Source organism: Struthio camelus, chromosome 9 (genome assembly GCF_040807025.1).
Source record: "Struthio camelus isolate bStrCam1 chromosome 9, bStrCam1.hap1, whole genome shotgun sequence".
In the NCBI taxonomy this organism is placed as follows: Eukaryota; Metazoa; Chordata; class Aves; order Struthioniformes; family Struthionidae; genus Struthio; species Struthio camelus.
The window spans coordinates 14866994-14889556 of NC_090950.1; the positions used below are offsets into that span (position 1 = coordinate 14866994).

Sequence of the window (22563 nt, forward strand, 5' to 3'; positions counted from 1 at the left end):
TTTATTACAAAAACTTTGGGAAGAAATATCATACAGCTCGACTTTCAAAGTGGGAGCTGAGTTTTGCAGGGCTGATAGTTAAAAAGCATTTATGAACTGAGCAAACCAGTTGGATTCACTTAGCATACAAAAACCTCCAAGCACATGTTGCATTGCATTTCCACTATAGAGATGTTTGCGTTTCACTACTACTGAACAATTGCTGAATTTGATAGCTTGACTGGACCAAAACTCATAATAGGATTAAGAAATAGTCAGCTAGCAAGAATATTCTTACCCTTATGAGACCACTTGCATACAGCTTACTTAGGGAGTGTGACATTAATTTAGAGTGGGACCTTCTGCCACGGCTTCAAGGGCTCTGCTTACTGAACAGGATAATGGTGAAAGCCCATGGAAGGGTGGCAAGACTAATCGACTCACAGATTTCCTTTATCAGAATGTCTCCATTATATGCTTATTTATCAGCATCTCCACAATGCTGCCAAGTTGGCAATGAACTATTTTTGGGCACAAATGTAGACCACCAGAATTTCTGATGCTACACTTCACAAACACAACAACTGCACTGGAATACGAAAGACAAAGCCGGGCCTGTGATAGGAAGAGTTGTGGTAGACTGTATGGATGGCAAGGTTAACAAGGATTTATCTATCTACAGTGACTGGTTCAGCTTGAGAACATGAGTGATTACCCTACCTTTAAATACACAGCACATACTGTACTATACAATAATACAGTACTAGCTGATGACCTCTGAGCACTTTACAAGCTTTATTAAGATGTGCCTCACATTTTCCTTTAAATTATGCATTAGTATCCTCGTTTTACAGGTAAGCTTAAGTGATCTGCCACAGTACAAACAACCAAGTCATCAACCGAATGCAAATATCTTGACTGTGAATTGGTCACAAGAGTTGTATTTGAGTGAAGAGAAATCCTTAAAAAAAAAAAAAAAAATTCAACAAGTATCACCAATGCAAGTAGATAAGCCTCTAAACATCGACTCGAAAAATACGCTTCCAGAATTACTTGCTAAAAAGTAGCTGTAGATAAAAATAATTCGTGAATACTTTACTAAAAAAAACTCTAAAGAGTAACCATTGTGTAGATGTTAGCTTAAAATGTAATACAGTATTTCCAAAAAATCTGTATAGTCTCATGATTACATCTCCTTATTGTTGAGAGAAGGCACATGTGACTTGATAATGAGGGGAAGGGCATGATACTCATTTGAACTACACCTTTTTTTGTATAGCCTAATGGCCTGTTTTAGATTTCAGGTGTTTATTTTTTGTCTTAAAAGCCCATTCTTTGAACAAGTCATTGAAATCAACACTTCATTGAACTTTTACAGCTGTTCACACTTTTGCTGCTGCTACTGTTTATTGAAAGGCCATTTTCTGCAAGATTACCCCTTATGCCCAACTCCCAAGGGAAACGATCACAGTTCACCTCAATACTGCCCACAGCAGGGCCCTTCCAAGCAAAGGGCACACATGCAAATAAAAATCCTAATAACTGGAGCAGTATGCACCATGTTCCCCCCAAGGCTGACTTGCACAAAACTGTACAGTCAAACACACACAAGTTACTGCGCCTCAGCTGAGCGGCAGTAACTGCGTGAGCACTCCGTCTGTGGCACACGCAAGGCAATGCAACAATTTAGGCCACAATGAAAGAGGGTTAAGTGAAACGATTTCACATATTCCATGGGCTAGGAGATCACACAGATGCTCAGCTGACACATGGTAACTTGTTAAAGCTAGAGTAACTTGATTACGTGGCTTTCAGCGAGCTTCAAGTCACACATTTCCTATTGTGAAATAAAACTGTCCTATTTCAATGCTACTTAAGTAAATAAAATTTTGACATGCAATAAACCACATTCTTTCAGTGGAATCAAATCTGCATGTTAAATATATATATATATATATATATATATATAATATATATATAAATAAAAAAATAACAGCAAACATAACAGGCACACACCATTTAAAAGACATGGTTATAACTTGTCTCCTAGTTTTCCTTTTTAAAAACACTTGGAAAAGCTTTGTGGAATTCAAGCAAGCTGCCTTATTGTAGGCACTTGAAAAGCATCAACATTATTAATTTTACCATAAAGATGTTATAGCCTGTGTTTTCAACTGAGTTTGTAAAGCTATCAATTTGATTTAAAGGAATACTTTACAATTATAGTTTAAATCAGTTACTTGAACTGTATTGATCTAAAATGTTGGACACCTTTTAGAAAACCGGATTACACTTCTGATCTGCCTCATTTTTCCTTTATCACAATCAAAATGGGAGACCAAAATAAACACTATAATATAAAGCTTGTGCCAAAGAATTCATTTTCCATTTAGATAAAAATATTTTGTTTCCGTTCATACTAAATACTTCTGCCTTATTATCTGTGAGTTCTTATCAGAAAAAAAGCAATTTTGTTTATAAATTTCTTTTCTTTTCTAAGTAGACAATAAACTTAAAAAAACGAATGTAGCAATATCTCATGAAAGCTGCTTTTTCAAGCTGCATCATGGAGGTGCTAAATAAAGCAAGACTCTCAAGGTAAATAATTTCAAGTCATTAAAAAATATTGTTTTATGACTGTAGATATATAAACTTTTCTATCATATTATCAATGGGGAAATGGAGGTAAAATACTAATGCCTCACTGTCTGTCTTTGCTTTGCTATTTTTCTGGAGGACATCCCATTATTGCAGCTTCAGCAGTAGGCGCACAAAGGCAAAAAGCAGTTTTTTAAACCCTTTTATCATGGAAGCAGTTGAGAAGTGGGTTTTGCCAACATATTTAATATTCTAGTATCCATGACAAAAACCTGAAAACAGACAGCATTATACTAGTGGAAGAGTAATTGGTTTTTTTTGTTGTTGTTGGGCGGGAGGAAGGAGATGGGTTGCATGCACATAGTCACTCCATGCTCCACGTTATGCCCAAAACTCAAGATAAACGCTTCTTAAAATGTAAAGTGATAATCATGCCGCATGTAATTTTATCACCTACTTCTGAAATTCATCAGAAAAAATATCATAAGCTATGTTTCTTTTCATTGTTAGTAGAATTGCACTGTTAAATGTTATTTGCTAAGGAATTTTTTGGAAAAAAAAAATCAATAGGCGATCACCCTTTTTTAAACTGTATATTTAGAAAAGCTACGGGCAGTTTTGAAGTGTAAACTGTTAAATACATATTATAGTTTTAGTCACATTAAGGAGAGTTGGTAAGTGTCACAGAGGGGAAAAGTTAAAATACAGTGTACCCATCCTCAACAACCAAACTTATACCCGAGCTTCTGTGAACAGCCAGTTGAGAAAGACTTCAATTTAGGAGCAGCCTACTGTTTTACAGAGGATACAGACAATCCTCTGTAAGCAGAGTATGTCCTACAGCATAAATTCCTACCAAAGCAGTACAAAATCAGGCCAACTCTTACACCTGCTCCAACGTTACTTCAGTCAATTACCTCCGGGCAGACTGGAAATGGTGCAAACGTAAACTGACTCTCCTTCTCGTGGTATCGTCTGAGTCACAAAGCACAGAACACTTCCCGCATTGAACAGGAATATTAACTTAGGATAAGAATAAATTAACAGATTCTTGGGGAAAAAAAAAAATAGATGGTATACGGTCACTATAAAACTTCCAACCATGTGAGTATTTAAAGCATAAAGATATTAATGCTAGTATTATGTATTTTGTTTGTTTTTACCATTTGGACAGCAGACTGTCTATTTTCAGAATAAATATTCTAATTTTCAATTAGAACATAATTACACTTTTGGATTAAAAAGATGCATGCAAGAAATCACAGAAGATTTTTGAGAGAGTTACTGTACAAGCTGAAAGTGTCCTTCCAAATCCTTCAGTAAGGCCCTTCAAATTTTCAAGAAAAACATTAATGCATTTTCTCAGGTGATATATATTAAGTCAGTCCAAAAAGTCTTACTCATGTGCAGAATATTTGAATAGAAAAAGATAGACACGTTGCTGGAATCAGATTCAGTATATTATTCCCAGCATGACAGAAGTACGCAATATTGGCTGAATGAGAGTCTTAAAAAAAAAAAATCTAGCAAAACAGCAATTTCAACTCACTGTAGAGATCCTTAGCTATGCAGGACCTATAAAGATTCACGAGAATTTCAGTCCGAAAGACTCATGCACAAACTAATGGTATTTCAAGCTATATTCTTATCTCATTTTTTCAGACTTGTAAAAATGCATTTCACCTGATTTCAATTTTCCATAATATATTGAAATAAAGGATAGGCATGTGATAATATCTAGGTAAAGCTTTGCAGTTATTCATTTTCATATGTTCCAGTACCATTATTGGTAGCATACTATAAAGATTCTGGATTAAAAGAAGTACTGCTGAGATATTTTATAAATACGATGAATCGTTTATACAGGAGTCACTAACTTCAAAGAACGCTGGGACAAATACTGTGCAGCTATAATTCCACTGAAGTAAAAGGCAGACTTTCCATGGCTTAGTATGTTTTAAATCTTGACCCTTTTGTTGCCACCTCTTATGCAAAAACATGCTGGATCCCTTCCTTCCTCACTTCCCAATGACCTTTTTGGCAAATCTCTGTGTCCACCTCTAACGCTCCATCTCCCCAGGCAGATAGTTTTGGGTAGACTGAATACACTTGATATTCAGAAAAAAGGCCTCCTGCAAAAGACATTTTTAAAAGTCCTGAAGTTGGGCACAAAAATTTTGAAACTCTTGGCAACAAATAAAGCATTTTTGTTGCACACAGTTGGGCAGAGATCAACCGTTCACTTTACTTGTACTATATAATAATCATCCAGTGATTACTTTTGCCTAGTAATAACTTGGCATTAAACACCACCAGCACCTTGGGAAATACTATCTGCTTTATCTACTTCTAATCCAACTAACCTCTCGCATATAATCAGTACTATTGCAGGGGCTCACTTCAAAACCTAACTTACTAGTCAGAGGAAAAAATGAGCAATAAGTGAAGTTTCTAACAAAACATAATACAACACTTTAGGAGACTGGTACATGTCTGTGGTATGAAATCCTACAAAAAACTCATTAAAAATATTTGAGGAAAAGCAGTCTCAGTGTGAGACCATCTTATGGAATCTACAAGCCAATCCTCAAGTTAGCACTCTTTTATTATGATTTATTTGAATGATTTAATTGTTGTAATTTAACAACATAACAATCATGTTCCATAATCATGGCATCATAGCACATTTCCTGCACTGCAAAACTCTGTTTGCAGATGCAGTAGCCGTTTTGCAAGTCATATTATAGAAAAAAGTTCTTTTATACTTAGTTGTACTTACATGTTTCTCCTTCCCTCAAGTTATTCATTTGGAAAATCTACGGTTGCTGGGCTTTTTTTACTTTCTCTGGGGTAAAGAGTGATATGATCAGGACATCTATTTTTATTTCTTAGAGATAGCACTATTTCCTATCTCTAGGCACTGTGCCCACCTAATCAGAACCTTATTCCTGTCTTTTGAGTCCTCTGAATCTTGTCTAAACAACTTTAAACAAATGTTAATTTTGTTCATTAGTTACCATGAGGTAACACAAAAACAAATATTTCCCTAAATGTTTTGTCTTTCAGACACCAAATTTATTCAGGAGGATTTGCAAGAGGTAATTAGGGTACCAAGCTGAATGGTACCAAACTTTGAGGTGACACTGTGAGAAGTGACTCAAGGTACAGATCAAAAGAAAAAGAATACACTAATCTCTCAGATCTTCCTCTTTTTTCTTTACCAGTTCTAAACAGAAATTTTAAGAAAGGTCAAACAAAACTGATTTGCACAGAATTTGCTAATTAAGAGAAGACCCTGTACAAACTCATTTGAATAAACAGATAAAGACTGGAAAAAAATATAACGCAAACATATTGGCTGGCATGCTCCCACGAGCAAAGCATTGCTATTCTTACAGCATCCTGTAATACCTTGTGGCATCGTGATTGTCGTAGCTTAAGTACCACCAACAAATGAGCATGTTAAATCACTTATTTTCATTCATTGTGGCTTAGAATAAATTTGTCCTGCATATCAAGAAACATGTAGGATGCTATCCATGAGAAAAAAAGAGCTCTACGCAAAATTCATTTGATCTTGTTGAAAACTAGAAACTTAAATGAGGTATGTCAGAAAATTAACAAGCCATTTCTAGCCATCTGGATCAAATCTGAAGTAAAGATAGAACTATTTTTATATAAAGCTTAGCTGAATTATGGATTTCAATAGCGCTCAGATAAAAATAGGTACTCCATACACCTACTGATTGAGTTTCATTCCGTTCCACAGCCAAGAGTTATGCTTTAGTGGATAAGAATTAATGATGGAAAGCAAGCAAAACACTTCTATATAATTGAGAAGAAATCCATAGGAAATTCCTTTTTCTCTTTCCTACACTAAATGCTGACAGGTCACAAATATTTTTAAACTAACAAATCAATATTTCAATTCCCGTTTCTTTAGTATTTCACCCTCTTTCTACTAAATACAAGGAAATTATTATGGGAAAAAGCTATAACTAAATAGAGGTAATGTAAAAATTTACTGTAGAAGACTTTTTTCGTCACTTAAATTTGATCATACTATTAGTTCTGATGTGTTAATAGTCTAAAGATATACAGAGGGAATGTTTCATATTCATTTTCTATCAAGAAAAATCTACACATAATTTCAGTATCAGGAAATTCAGAAGATCAACCAAGGAAAAGAGATGGGTAGATGAGAAGAGAGCAGAGGATGCTGTCTGCCTTGATGTCAGGAAGGCTTTTGACACTGTCTCCCATCACATCCTCCTAGGTAAGCTCAGGAAGTGTGGGCTAGATGAGTGGACAGTGAGGTGGATTGAGAACTGGCTGGATGGCAGAGCTCAGAGGGTTGTGGTGAATGGCGCAGAGTCAAGTTGGAGGCCTGTAGTTAGCGGTGTCCCCCAGGGGTCAAGTCCTGGGTCCACTATTGTGCAACATATTCATCGATGAACTGGATGAAGGGACAGAGTGCACCCTCAGCAAGTCTGCTGATGATACAGAACTGGGAGGAGCGGCTGATACCCCAGAGGGCTGTGCTGCCTTTCAGAGGGACCTGGACAGGCTGGAGAGTTGGGCAGAGAGGAACCTCACGAAGTTCAACAAAGGCAAGTGCAGGGTCCTGCACCTAGGCAGGAATAACCCCATGCAGCAGTACAGGCTGGGGGCTGACCTGCTGGAAAGCAGCTCTATAGAGAAGGACCTGGGAGTGCTGGTGGACAAGTTAAGCATGAGGCAGCAATGTGCCCTTGTGGCCAAGAAGGCCAACGGTGTCCTGGGGTGCATTAGGCAGAGTGTTGCCAGCAGGTCAAGAGAGGTGATCCTTACCCTCTCAGTTGGTAAGGTGAGGCCACATCTAGACTACTGGGTCCAGTTCTGGGCTCTCCAATACAAGAGAGACATGGAGCTACTGGAGCGAGTGCAGCAAAGGGCTACTAAGATGATTAGGGGACTGGAGCGATTCTCCTAAGATAAGAGGCTGAGAGAGCTGGGCCTGTTCAGCCTGGGAGAAGAGAAGGTTCAGGAGGGATCTAATCAATGTTTACAAATATCTGAAGGGAAAGTGTCAAGAGGATGAGGCCAGACTCTTCTCAGCGGTGCCCAGTGACAGGACGAGAGGCAACAGGCACAAAATGGAAAAACAAAGTTCAGTCTGAACATACAGAACAATTTTTTTTTTTTTTTTTAAACTGTGAGAGTGATTGAGCACTGGCACAGGTTGCCCAGAGAGGTTGTGGGGTCTCCATTCTTGGGGATATTCAAAAGCCATCTAGATAGGGTCCTGGGCAACCCGTTCTAGGTGCATAAGCAGGGGGGGTTGGACTAGATGACCCCTAAAGGTCTCTTCCAACCTCAACCATTTTGTGATTCTGTGAAAATGTTTAAAAAAAATAGACGGAAATAAAATAAAAGGCCTTAGGAAATCTGTATTACTGAAGATGAGCAAGATTATTAGTACAATTTTTATGAAGTATGCTTGGCATCACAGTCATCAAGGAAAAAGTGGTTTTTCACCTCATATAAGCTAGCACACAGTAAACAACTCAAGGTAAAATAAAATCCCAGCGACAAAGACAGCCGTAGAGAGGCAAGCAGGTCAAGGCAAGCTCTATGAAGGAGTAAGATAGTATCTGTTTTAGGTACCTAAATTAATAGCCTGGGCTGTATGGCACATACAGTCACTGGTGACTTCACAGAGCAACTGGGACCCTCTGGTTAGGAGCTTATTGACCAAGCTATGCACGTAGTTAGATGCCCCCGTGAGTGCAAGAAAGTTGCAAGTTATCCTGTCTTCAGTAAGATTTTTACCTGCTTTTACCATACGTTAACTACTACAAGGCAAAAACAAAACTTTACTCCAAAGAAAGACACATGAGAAGAGTTTTAACTGTAAAACATTAAATGTAAAGCTAGATTAAAAGAAAAACAATCTTGAAGGGAAGTAAATAACAAAGAAAATGTAGGGAACTGGAAAATTTGAAGGAAATAACTGTCACCAAAAGAAGCCACTGCTGATGGTAATTAAATGATTACACTGACAACTCTCAAGCAGTATCTTTGCTAAGTAACAACTCAAAAAATGAGAGAACATGGCACTTCTGCATTTGGGTTTCTCTCTATAGTAGATCTACACTTAGAATTTGGCCCAGTGTTTCTGCATCAAAATGCTTTTAATTTTACACTTATTAGCATGACAAGCTGCTGAACAACAATTTGTGGCAGCTTATACTTCATTATAAGATATATAGCATTTCAAGAAGATTACAATAAATGCTGTTATTACAATGACTTTGGTTTCACGCCATAATTACAATAAACCATCTGCCCAGAAATTTCTATTAAGTCTATTGTTCATGTGCATAATATTGATTTAAATGCATTCTTTATTTCCCATACACTTAAAAATAACGTATTAGCCTATTTTCATTCCACCCCTTCCACAAAGATGCTTAAAGTTTAATTGTCCAATGAAACATACAGCGTGTTTCTAGGATTTAATATTTACAAAGACAAACCTAGAGGAGTAGAAGTGGTGCAAATAAATATTCTTACAAGATCAGATTTCCTACAGTATTTTAATATAAAGCTTGTACAAGCTTAGGCTTCTTTCCAAAGTATTTCATGATATAATATTTGACAAAGAAAAACATTCAACATTGGGAGGTGTTTACCAAAAGCCTTACAGTTAATCAAAGTGAAATATAAAAAATACCTTTCATTGTCTGAAGTTGTCAGTATCCAGATTTTAAATTAGATAATGCCACTTATGTAAGTATTTAGTGCCTCTTGTCTGCTTTGAATGAACAAAATTCCAAAACATGGCCCCGCTATCACATCTGGATTTTTGAGCACTACTTAACGAGAATTATTTCTGTGTTTCTCTAAACGTTGGGTAAACCATCGACTGTCACCTAGAGCTAGTAAACAGAAAACTAGCATGTTACTCACCAATAAAGTAGTTGTTTCCTAATGCAAGCATTTCTTCAGAAAGAACAAGTCCACCCAGTGCCTGGAGGAGGGTTACACTTCTGCCATCTATAAGTGAACACTGTTTAAATCCAGTTGTCGTCACTTTCCATAGCAGGATAAGAGAAGCTGTAGCATCTTGCCTTATACTACGGAAAAAAAAATTATAAAAATAGTTACATTCAGGGAAATCAGCATTAGCAGAAAGCACATCACTGCAGAACAAAAGCTAATCAACAGAGAAGGAAAACTTAAATATAGCAAGCATGGAATCTAGCAAAGGCTGGATGCAAATAAAAAAAAAATTTGATTTTCCAACTTAAAAAAAAAAGGTTTTTTTCCCCCCAAGTACTATCCATGGAAGTAGAGCCACTTGCATAACGTCTTCTGTTTTCAACATTTCCACAAAATTAAAAAAAAAGCCTCACTATTAATATTTACATAACGGTATATGTAAAAGCAGATATAAGCATACACTCTCTCAATTTCTAATTCTTGAGGGACAACATCTTAATGTCCAGTAACAGTTTTATATAAACATTACATAACGCTAAAGCAGCCTTCTTGGCTGTTTTTATTAAAGCCTTTTCACCTCGTACCTCCCTTCTACAACTACCATGCTGTCATTTTCTGTAGCTGAAATATATCTAGCCCTCTTGTTCACTGAAGTAATGATATTCAACACTTGGAGACTGATGCTGGCAGAAATCGTCATTGTTTGATATACTGGATCAAACATTCGGAATAGTTCATTCTTGTAAATTAAATGAGTCACGTAATGCTCCCAAGGTCACTGAGTCTGTGGCGACTTCCTGCATATAGACGGACTGGATAAAATACATTATCTACAACTGCATATATATTCTCAGTCCTACATGAGGAAAGTTTTTTTAGCAAGTACTGTATCTATATCAGTGTTTCTTTCCTCTCAGAATACTTTTTCAACTCACCTCCATACAGAAAAAATAAAAACTTGTCCTGCATCTGGCCATTTCCCAAATATTTGCATTAGTTCCTTCTGAATGAATTCGAAATGAGTTGGAACAATCCTTCAAAAATTCAAACACAACTGCATCTAAATGCTGAAAGCTGCTAATTCTCTTGCTAAAAACAGGCCTCCAAATACAAAGAGACGAGGCTCTGTTCCACAATTTCACGTATTGAATTTTTTTCAGTCTTCCTAAAAAGACAGAGCAGTCTCTTTCTCGCCATTTCACGTTTGTGTTCAAAACAAAAAATACAAAATTTTCTGATCATATTTGACCTGAGTTGAGAAAATGCTGAGACTAAACCAGCTAAGAAGGAAATTTTTGACAATATTTTGGGTTCTGCTTAAAAATGATCCCCATCCCCAGAGCTGACCAATTCGCTTTTAATAAAAACTTCTGTTAATAAGAGCATGATAGGAATCAGTTTCACAGTTTAGGTCACATCTGACAATCAAAACAAAAGAAAATCATTAATTCAAAATTATTGTGCTTACATAGGTACACAGCGATTGAACTAGAGATGTTATAGAGGCCTTTAATACAGGACTTGCAATGAAATGAAGAAAGATACTGCAAGTGACTGGGAAACTGAGCTGTTTCAGCTGGAAAACAGTTTAAGCACATAACCATCATAACATAAAAAACAGAAGTGGCATTCCAACCAGCTCTATCCAGATTAACTGTCAAAATAAAATACTACTGAAGACAATACAGTGTAAAAAAAAAAAAAAAAAATCAAAAATGACTGTGTGTACTCTGCAAACTACTTTTAAATAGTGCCCTCCATCAAGGGCTTTAACTACAGCTGTAGAAACTACTAACTTCAATGTATTCTTGATTTTTATCTGCTTACAAAGTCCAGCCAGACAGTGGACCATGCTCACAGACCCCATCCTTACTGAGCTTAAAAGGCTCATCAATGAGTGTGATTCAAAGTTCTGCAGGAAGAGTAGGACAGCTCCCACTTTTAACAGCTCCTGCTCCAATCTGTCTGCAGTTTGTCTCCTTGCATCAGTTTGTTTTTCCTCCGAGCATGGCCTTTTATAACAGAAAGCTGGGATTCTGGCAGATAAGATGACAGTATGAGAAAAGTAGGCTAGCTGGGGAAAATCTAACTCTAAAATAGCTGTAAAGTTGTGAGCCAGAGAAGAGCCACGTTGGTAGGTTTTTATTTGAAAAAATTTCCAGTAACAGATTTCTTCATCCCAGTTGATGATATCAGATCTTTGAAGAAGTTAGACTCAGTTAATTAGAAGTTATAAAGTAAGTATTTGATAGAAAAAGTGAGTAAAAGAATTAATTTAAATTATTCAAAAAGGCGGTTTGTACAATATAGACATCAAAGATTGATGTAGATTGTTGATAACACTCAAAGCAATAATCCAAAAAAAAAACCAAATACAAATATAAATAAATATATTTATTTCTATAATCAATGAGAACTACTTTCCACCAGCAAGCGCAGCTTGCAGATTAAAGAAAAAAGACAAGCATCCACTGCATGAAGGAGAAAAAAAGTCACACTTTCTCAAGTCAAACTGACATCTTCAATATGCCTTTCCTAATTCCTAATGTATACTGATGGCTCAGAGACAGTTTACATGCTTACATCTTCTAAAACACGAAAATATAAGAGGAAAGTTATACCATGCAAAGAGCTGTGCTGGTGCTGCTAGATGCCTGAAGGCTGTCTGAAGTTCCTTCACATGCTTTAAGTCATTTGACAAATCTGCCTCTCTGAAAGACAGTTGTCTAAAATATCCAGGCAAGTAGTATTTTTTTATTCCATCACATATGACAAATACTCTTACTTTATTGATGTATTCTGTGGAACTTCAAAGGAGATAAGCCGGCCTCCAGCAGAAGTATTGGAACTAGCATTTCCACAAGCCACATCTGGGGTTATCTGTAAATAACAAAAAAAAAATATATATATATATATAAATATAATATATATTTAACACTAAATCACAAAACATCACTACAGAAAACATGTTTGTTTGTTTGTTTTTTAAAAAAACACTACAGTGGTAATCCAACAGTGATTATCTAAAAATTACCAGGATAATTTCCTGGAAGAGTTCAGAAACTTTCAAAATTAATTTCAGAAATACTCTCCCACCTGCTCTAACAAGATCCACTATGAGAAGAACTACTGAATGGACAATCAGTGCTTTTAGATAGGAAAAAAATTAAGAGCACAGTTCAGAGTGAAAGGATGTTTTTGCCAAATCTCCAATGCCTGCTAGGCATGGAAATCAAGTGATTTCATCAACCAGATCAGGACACCATACAGGATGTTGTAAAACACAAAGAGAAATCATAGACAGACTCCTTAATTATCCATATCTTGTAGAGTGATTATTTCACAAAGGCAGGTTGAGGGCCATTACTATTTCCAATTTTACTTTTATTCCAGATATGTAATGTCCTATATGGCACAATTGGGTCTTTCTCTCATCTCCATCAACACCATCAGTAGTTTTAGTTAAGTAGTTTTCAGGTATCTTCATCAGCTTGACTATGAAATATCACACTGCAGTGCAAAAAGTGCATCAATTTCTTCTTAAAATTCCTAAACAGGTTTTGCAATCTTATTTTGTCAGTCATCTGGAATATGTTATTATGTTAGCCTTACTGGCAAAGTGAGACTGCAACCTGACACACTTCCATGAATTAATCTTCCATCAAAGGAAGAGCCAGAATCAAATTTGTAAGTGAAAGAATAATTCAAATTCATATTTTAAACACTAATATAAAATACCTGTGAAAACATGGAAAAGAAAAGTCCAGAATATTATTTAAGTAATAAATATTTAATGATTCAGAGGTGATTTTGATTCAGGCAAGGCAAATGCTCAATATTCACACTTCCTAAAAATGCATGGATTGCTCAGGTCATTTCTTCATTGTTGAATTGCCTGGTAGATATAAAATGAATATATATAATTTACAAAAACAAAATGAGACATAATGTTGTTGAATTTGCTTAAAGAAATTTGGAAAGATGATAACATACCCACTACTATTTCTGAAACTTGGATTTCAAAATTACAGAGCTAACCTTCAAAGCATGATGAAACTAAAATGAATTTGGCTAACGTTCTTCCTTTTACATATGCAAATGGTCAAACTGCTGAAACTTTCATTTACTGTAAGAATCTGTGCGCCTACTGGGAAAAAAAGAAATAGTATCTCTGCTCCCATACAGTTATACCTCAGCTAAAAAGAGACTCAGAGTTGTTGTATAGTTTTACAATTTCATGCATCTATTAACTTGGAAAACAACAAAAAAAACAGAATGTAATTTCAGCATTTCATTTACCTCTCCATTAGAAATTTGTAGAGTTAAGTATACAGATATCTGACACTAGAATAAAAAACAACAAAAATTAAAGAAGCAAGAACTGAACAAAATGGCTGCGTAATGGACAGCTGAGACCCAACTCTTAAAATGGAAACAAAAAAAAACAACCAAACAAGAAGTATTTGGTTTGCAAACACATAAGAGTAAGAATTATTCAGCAAGGATAGCATACATATGAAATATTTCAATAGTAATCAGAAGAGCTAAGGGCAACATGCAGGGTTTTGACACTTCCACCAGGAGAGAAAGATGTCAAACATTATAGATCTAACTAGTAACTGTTTGCAATTGGCCCTGGTTTTCATGCTCTACAAATCTGATAAAATAATCGTCTAAACTAGTAGGACACTGAAAAACAGGATTTTGTAAGAGCTGAAAATTGACTTTTTTCCATTAGAAAAATCTGATACTTGGATCAGACAAAAACACAGGAAGAAGCAGCAGCACTGATAAGGAACAAAAAATGGTGCCAACAGCATCCTATTTCAGATAAATACTACTAGGGAGACAAAAATGACAGCTTAGACACCTGAATTAAGAAATAATTTACACAGCGTTTCCCCACAGCAGTGGGAGATTTGTACACATTCCTAAGCGTGTCTCTGTCCTGTCTTAACAGGACTCCCTGCCAAGCCAAAAGATCTAAGAACGAGGGCAAAGACAATCAACATGTTACACTACAAAAAGAAACTCAGAAGATGAAAACAGTCTGAGTCTCACTCAAAAAAAAAAAAAAAGAAAACTAGTAGGAGATATTTAAAACTGAGTTCACTGGAAAAGAAATTGTTTTCAGAAGGTTAAACAAAGAGCACATGATAACCACTGCCTTCCTATACTAATTCCTCTTCAAAATTTATGAAAGCAAGATTTCTGCAGTCCAAAATACGAACAGACCATTATAAATCATTTAAAGATAATCTTTAAAAAGCCATTACATACAGACCCAATGATATCAAGCTCTTCCAAAAATTCCCCTGAAGCATTCAATAGTACAGAACCTTTACCCCAGCAAGGAAGCCCCTTGAGAAACAGACCTAGAGATACAACAGCAGTGAGGCAGCTATTTTAAAAATAGTCACCAAAGAAAACAAAATCTTCACAAGCCATTCAGAGCCTGAAGTATGCCTAGGAGCTGCTTACCAAGGTAAGTTCCTATATCAATACAGAAATAACCTCTTCAATATATTATGCATTTTAAAATGTTTAAATACCAAATTGCCAATACCAGGACACATGGCATTCCTCTTTATACCAGTGAATCAGGATAAATGCATCCCATAAGTTTTTATCTAAATATTCTTGCTTTTTAAAAGAAAGCATAATATAAACAAAACCGCATTTCTGTCTCAAAGATTTTAATAGCGTTAACTTTTTCAGTCTTTATCTGGGCAAAAAAAAAAAAAAAAAAATCATCTGAGAAAGCAAGAGTGAAGTCCCCAGAAAGAGATATATTCCTAGAGTCCCTATAGGTACCTTAAAAAGACAGCAATGACACAGCAAGAAGATTACTTTACCAGTCTACAGCAGCAGTATAGATGAGATTGAAAAGGAAATCAACTGTGGTACCTAAAACACTGTTCTTCCTTGTTACCCCTTTTGTTAAAAAAATTAAGCAACATGAATTTTATAAATACTCTCCTGCCTTACCCGCCAATCAGAAAAAGAGATATGTATGGTAATTTAACATGTGCTGCTCACAAGCCATAGATCCCAAGACAATATTTTTCCATGACTGCCTTACTATTTTGGTAAATTAAGTGTACTAGGCTTTAATTTGATGAAGCTAAGAGAAGTAACATACAACATCTTTAAACCTATACTTATGCTAGGATACATATATGCAGTCTTTCACTGCTGAATGTAGTTTCCTGGAGATATCTGTTGTATATGAAACGTCACAGTATGTTTCGTCAAAAGCTAACCAAACATGTAGTCATAATTCCACAAGGCTTTATCAATACCGTCAGACTATTCCTGAACAGCGCAAAATGCAGCCGTTCTAGTACAGCGAGAGCGTTCATATTTCTTTTGTATCTCAATGCTGTGAGTTTACAGGATTAGATAAGAAGGCTTTACTACTTGCAAAGTAGTCCATACTGTCTCAAACTTAAAAGCGGTCTGTAAGTGGAATGATGAAATTCACATTGGCCTTAGCAATTCTCTGCTAGATCTATTAACAATGCAGTAATGAATACTTCTGAATACCAATGAATACTTTCAAACGCTGGAATAGGTTGCCGAGATATCTTGCGGAGTCTCCACCCTTGGAGATATTCAAGGCCCAACTGGACACAGTCCTGAGCAACCTGCTCTAGCTGAGGGGGGTTGGACTGGATGATCTCCAAAGGTGTCTCCCAAACTCAACAGTTCTGTGATTCTGTGAATAAAAGTTCACCACATGAGCCAGTTTCCCACAAACTCTTTACTCGTGTAAATTGCCGTTGCAACTTCAGTGACATTAAAGCTCTCACAAAACTCCAGATTTTCATTTTGTAAGTATCCGTAAAGGTTATGCAACTAAGCATGTGTGCATACATATGCACAGTCGCGTGCACGCGACTCGTCTATTTTGAAGCAACACTTTCCTCCTATACTAGCTGTAAAGGCTCTCTTTTGCCTTTCCATCTCAAAAAGCCATTCTCCTCTTTTTACTCCTAACAGGCAACTCAGAAATCTGCCTGGTCTTGTTCTTGCAGCCAAAGCAAAGTAGAGCAAATTAGTCTAGAATTAAACAGAATACATGAATGCACACAGCATTTCTGTACTACACATTATTCTTGAACTAAAGAGATAAATATAAACGCATCTTACTGAAAAGGGTCAATACAAAAGTCAGTGCTTAAAAAACACCACAAACTCTACGCTTAAAAAATTAAAACATATTTGAAAAGACAACAAGTTAACAGAAAGAGTATGAAAATTAGTTCTTTGAGAAAAACAAGGTTATGTTCTGCGTAGACTCCCATGAAAGATAGTTTTGCCATTTAGAAAGAATCTTCCATTTCTTCAGTAGTCGTCAAGATGAATGCATTACAAGGAATGCTCTTGCGAACACCAACTCTTTCAAATCTTTCAAGGCACTACATATTAACTCTTAATTCAAAAAAAGCAAGTTTCGCAACTTGCAGCTTTGCCTTTTCTGAATAGGAATCTACTTTTCAATCAGGATTAGGCCTGCAGGATTTCTTCAACATGTTAAGAGAGACAAGCACTCTCTTTTTTTTTTTAAGCAATGTAACGTGCCTGTCAGCATTCCTTATGCAAGAGGAAAAATACTGTAGAAAAACATAAAAGAGGTTAGATCTTGACTACAAAATTTTGAGCAGCTATCTGCAGAGAAGTAAAAAGGGAGAAGGAGGTAAATAAAAGACAAACTAACAGAATCAGAAAAGAGGGATCGATTACTGTCGTCTTGTAGTCAAAATGCAATAATCCAGGATCATCTCTGGCACAGAGGCAAATCCCACTCACACAGGACAAAAGGAAAAGCAGCCCACTTGCTCTCTAGCGTGGTTAAACTACCGCTTCAGAAAAATCTAGCGCAAGATACTTTACCCCCATGTGAGCATATTTGATGCTACTCTCCGGAGTTTCATAGAGCATGACTCTTGAAAGAAAATTGGAACAGAAAGAAAATAAAAGCCTACTTCCAAAACGTCTCACCAGTGGGAGAGAAAAGTAAAAGCGTCTAGAGTAGGAGTAGTGCCTCTCTGAAGAGCACCAAGGGAAGACTGACAGACTGCATCCAAAAACAGCATCAAACGAAGAAAGCTTGCCAGTTATTGTAGCACTTTAAATTTAATGTAAGGAAGTCTGCACATCTACCCAGCCAATGCTATGACAAGCAGTTTGTGTTTCTTCATTCATCTGAGCTGAAGTCACTTTGTGAAGTCAGCAATCATACTGTAAAGAAGATCCATTAAGAGAAGATTTTGATGCACTGCAATCCTCTAGATAACTTCCTATGCTTGCTGAAACATATACCTCTTGGTATAATACTGATACTATTATCCCGTGTAGGAAATACCATGTTTCAGTAGCGTTATCTTAGGCAACGATACTTTCTCAGCTAGATTATCTGGGTCATCACATTAGTCAGATGCCTTCTTGTCTCAAGCTGGCCATCAAAACGAATGTCAACTTCACAAAACCATTCATTCAATCAGTGTTAGTTCCTTGAACAAATAATGGCCATTTCTTATTGTAAAGCATATGGAGCTGTTCTGAATAATACAGAAAAACCACTATGGAAACAATCTCCTAAAGCAAAAATTCAACATACTCAAGTCTTTACATTCAGACTATGAGTTCAGGTCACTAGAGAGTAAGCTAGGAGGTAACCTGGAAAGTCTGCAAGGTTGGCCACAGATGCTTCTACTACTAAAATAATGAAAGACAGTCAGCCTTTAAGTTTTAGGTCCCCCCCCCCCCCCCCCCCCAATCTCTCAAAGATTTCAGGGTGGGATGATTCCTGAAAGAGTAGTTAAGAATCCAGATACTTTTTAAACAAAGCACCAGACTACCAAAAAAAAAAAAAAAACCCCAAGCAACAAGTACTATTGTATAGGTATTCCTATCCTGAAAGAGGATGAGAGTTTTGATTTTAGTAAAGCTAGTATTTGTGATCATCCTTTAAACATCTTTCAGCAATGGAACGCATCAAACGATAGCTTGGGTGAACTTCACATATGTTTTGTTCAAGCAGGCAGAGCTTCACGTAAGTTTTGTTTGAGCTTTTAGAGATGCTCTGATTTCTGCTTTGAAAATAAATACATTAAAGGGTGTAACTTATCCAGAGACACTTACGCTAAGTTGTTATCCGAATGGTCTTTGCACAGAAAGTTTCGTAGGCATATATTGTAGAGGAGAGATTTGGTGAAGTTACAGAATGATCCCAGAAGGAAGTTAAGATTATTGCAATAGAATCTTTTATTTAATGTCCTCTACTTGTTTCTATGCTATCTTTTTTCTAAAAGCATAAGAAAAATAGAGGCTTCCTCACCCATTTTCAAGTTAAGGATTTCCTAAGCTGTATTTTCTATGTATGTAGTGACTTCAAATGGTTATCTCCTCCATAATTTTTTTTCCATCTCCGCCATAGCAGACTTTGGCAAAAACACTGCATGAACATTTAGTAATGCACAAAGCAGTAAAGATTCAAAGGTCTCTTTCAAGCAGAACTATTTCTCAAGAATATTCAAGGTACTGCAGAGCAGCAGTAATCTCACCCTATTTCAGGGGTTTCCACCTGACCCAGGTGTTCTCCTTTTAAATTGACTAAGAACACGCATAAAACAAACGCTGTCCCGATTTCAAGGGGAATTACAAGTTTATTGTAGTCTCTAATCACTAGTTTCAAAAGCTAAAAACTGAGCATCAGTATTGCAGTATAAAAAAAAGTTTAGGACCCACTTGCTTAGCATTGCAGCTCCCGACTGCACACCTGGCAAATCACTTTACTGCTGGAGACACTGAAGCGCTGAGCAGTAAAATGTGAACAATACTGCTGATTTCCTTTGAAAAAATTTTGAGAGCTAGTAAAAGCGATATGTAAGAGTAGGGAACTGCTATTCTTATCTTATGATTTTGTATACAGAAAACTTTGTTGCATCCATTATTTGAGTGGGATTAGTGATTGTTTCTTTTTTCTTTGATTTTTGTCGAGATAGATCTTTTCTATACTGAAATATGAACGATCATTGGACCAGGGAAACCTGGATTGCTAGTTGTATCTATCTGGCAAGCGGAACAATTTACTTGCTCAAAATAAAAACAAAGTTCCTTTTCAACAGCTGAGCACAAAGATAAATTCCTGATACATGACGGAAACTATTAGAGGGGAACATTTTTTCCTTAATGGTCTGGGTTCATAGCCCCTGATTGCACATCAGAAAAAGATAGACTAATTCCTTAAAGCAAGAGCTGTCTAAGAAATGAAATCATCCCCTAAAAACACCCATATGTTTTCAACTAGTACAAAAGTTACAGAGGAAGTCTAGTCAAGTACGCATTGCCAAGCATGTCCCTAGTGTCCAAGGAAAGGAAAAAAATGTCCAGTTGTCACCACACAACATGCTTCTCTTAGATAATTTGCTAGTCTCAGGTGTTCATTTTTTCCGAGTCCATACACCTTCCTGAAAGAGCTTCCATGCAAACTTTGCCCCTACAAAACAGTGAGAGCTTTCACATGGAAAGATTCTGGTAAAATTTCTCTCTGAGCAGACAGGCAAACAGAGTATGAAGAACAATACTCTACTTGCAGGCTCAGTATAGAATGTGAAAGCAGCTTGACCTGGAAGATTTCAACAAACAAACAATAGTAATAGCAGCTTTGCTTGCCTCTGAAGCTCAAGAAAGCTTAAAACAGTAGATTTTTGAAATACAAATCCTATAGTTACCTTTTTTTTTTTCCCTCTCTCTTTTAGAAGAGGCCAAAAAAGGATCTCGGTTAAGCTTTGCAAGCTAAGAGAAAAGGGAGCCTCTTCCTGCTAACACCTAACTCTTTGCTCTCGAAGCCTCCACCAAGGAAGCTTTGGAATGGACCTTCAGGCAAATCAGCATCCCCTTTGCTTTCATGTAGATCAGAGACAATGTTTAAATCAGCATCTGCGAACCCTTCTCTTACAGGGAAGCATCTCTCTTGCAATGGCTTCCTAAGAACAGAAAAATCATTACGCTACGCTAGATTGACAAAAATGCAAGACCCATCACAACATCTTAAAAACATATAGACACATGTACATATTCGTGTTAATCATGCAATTCTGATTTATAAACTGTTTGTATTTCTCAGCTAACAGAAGACACAGAAGGGTGGATTTTAGCTACTAAAATACCAACTTGTCATCTACCTGCTTAGCTAAAATGCTTAACGAATCTATATAAAGTGCAAACCAGGCAGAAGTGTTACTTATGCAATAAAATATCAGACCACAAATTGAAGAACAAACAAGGGAAATCTAACACAGGAAAGGGCATGCCCTTAATTGATCAGGACATGCAGGGATGACACTGTGTCTAATCTAAGTAATAAAAGCAGATCGTCTGTTTCTGCTTCAGCGCTCTCTCTCTCTCTCTCCAAACTCCATGCTCTTTGCCTGACATATGTTCCACTGTACAATAATAGATACAGTAGACAGTATTTTAAGAAACAAAGCTCTGCTGTTCTCCAGAGTTTGCTTACCATAACTCCCACTGAAACAGGACACAGTGAGTTAGAAATGCTTGGTAGCCTATGCTCAGCCCCTATAATTACTCGTAGTCCAGATCTAATCTGCGGGTCATACAGTATCAAGCATATATTTCATACAAGTCGGTTTTACTTTCAGAAGTTTATTTAAATAAAGCTAAAGTAGATATATGAATGACTTTGTTAGACCAAGCAAATTATGATGAAGAACATAACTTTTTTTCACAGATTCAAATCATGCCTGTTCGCTTTCTTGGCTTTGGAGTGTGTGAATATACCTCAGAAGAATCCTACTCCTTGAAACACTTCAAAAACAGATGCAACTGATATTTTATGTATTTACTCCTGAGTAAACTCAAATGAAATAACTTTCCTCTACAATCAATTTTTTATTAAGAAAAAGATGTCAAATATTTTAATTGTCTACTGAAATTAAAATACTTCTTCACCAACAGGCTTCGTTATCCCTGGTGCTCATTACTAAGTTGGCCTGAACAAGATCAAAAAAAGGTACCACCTCTACCCCCAAAATGAACACCCCCTTCCGCAGCTTTAAGATGCATTCTGCACATACATTATTAGAAGTGGGTGTTCTCTGGATCAGAGCTTGCAAACTTCTAGTACCAACTGCTGTAGGAACGACACATAGAGGAGTATTGGCTTCACATCTCCAAGAGAACAATGCAGAGACCTCGCAACCATCCTTACAGTGACAGATTTCAAAGAAGAAGGGAGGAGGATGGTCATGTAATAGAATGAACTTAATACACACATTACAAAGATATCAAGAGGTAGATAATTGATACTTCTTTGTTAAGGTTATGGACATACATACTTCCCACCTATAATTGGTTTTCACATGTAACAATTAATATTTAGTTGTAACTGGGTTAAGTTCTCCTACCTTTTTTTTTGTTTGCAGATATTAACATCTGAGCAAGACGCCTAAGATTTGCTAATAAAAGAATGTAGAAACAGTAGAAAGCAGAGGTCATTTCTTAAGGATCTTATGTTGTGTACATTCCAGATACTGTAGTTTGTAGATTTACTAAAAGGTGCAATAAGTGTTTACAACTTTCTAACTGCTCCGATAACCCAGAAAATATATACAAAGTGTATGTTCCTCCAACAATTTTCTCATTCTTTCAAACATAACTCATTTGTCTTTTCTGTTACTTATATTTGTTCTGTGTCATTAATAGTGTTGAGGCAAATAAATGTTATATTTTGAACTGTTTTCCTTAGTGTAGTGTGCAGTATGATTTACACAAGCAATAACATACAAAATATGAACTGGATCTATTTAATCCAAACTATGGAGCCCTTGGGAGACAAGTCTGAGCCATCAAACATGTAAACATGTGTGATAAAGCTGATTTAAAGGTAAAAAAACCAATAATTTATGCTAACATGCATAGACAAGACCAAACCGTATTACAATGTCTATAAATGGATCAGATATTGCAGGCCAT

The 22563-nt window shown here is 36.4% G+C and overlaps 1 protein-coding gene across 1 annotated transcript in view; it reads right to left on the reverse strand.

Moving 5' to 3' along the window:
• The window catches only part of DNER (delta/notch like EGF repeat containing), a 136853-nt gene that overhangs the window by 62592 nt on the left and 51698 nt on the right, over nt 1-22563 (reverse strand). The window contains exons 3-4 of the mRNA XM_068955083.1: nt 12347-12441; nt 9529-9695 (exon numbers count right to left, since the gene is read on the reverse strand). Of these exons, the coding sequence (XP_068811184.1) occupies nt 9529-9695; nt 12347-12441 (262 nt within the window). The remainder of the gene's footprint in view (nt 1-9528; nt 9696-12346; nt 12442-22563) is intronic.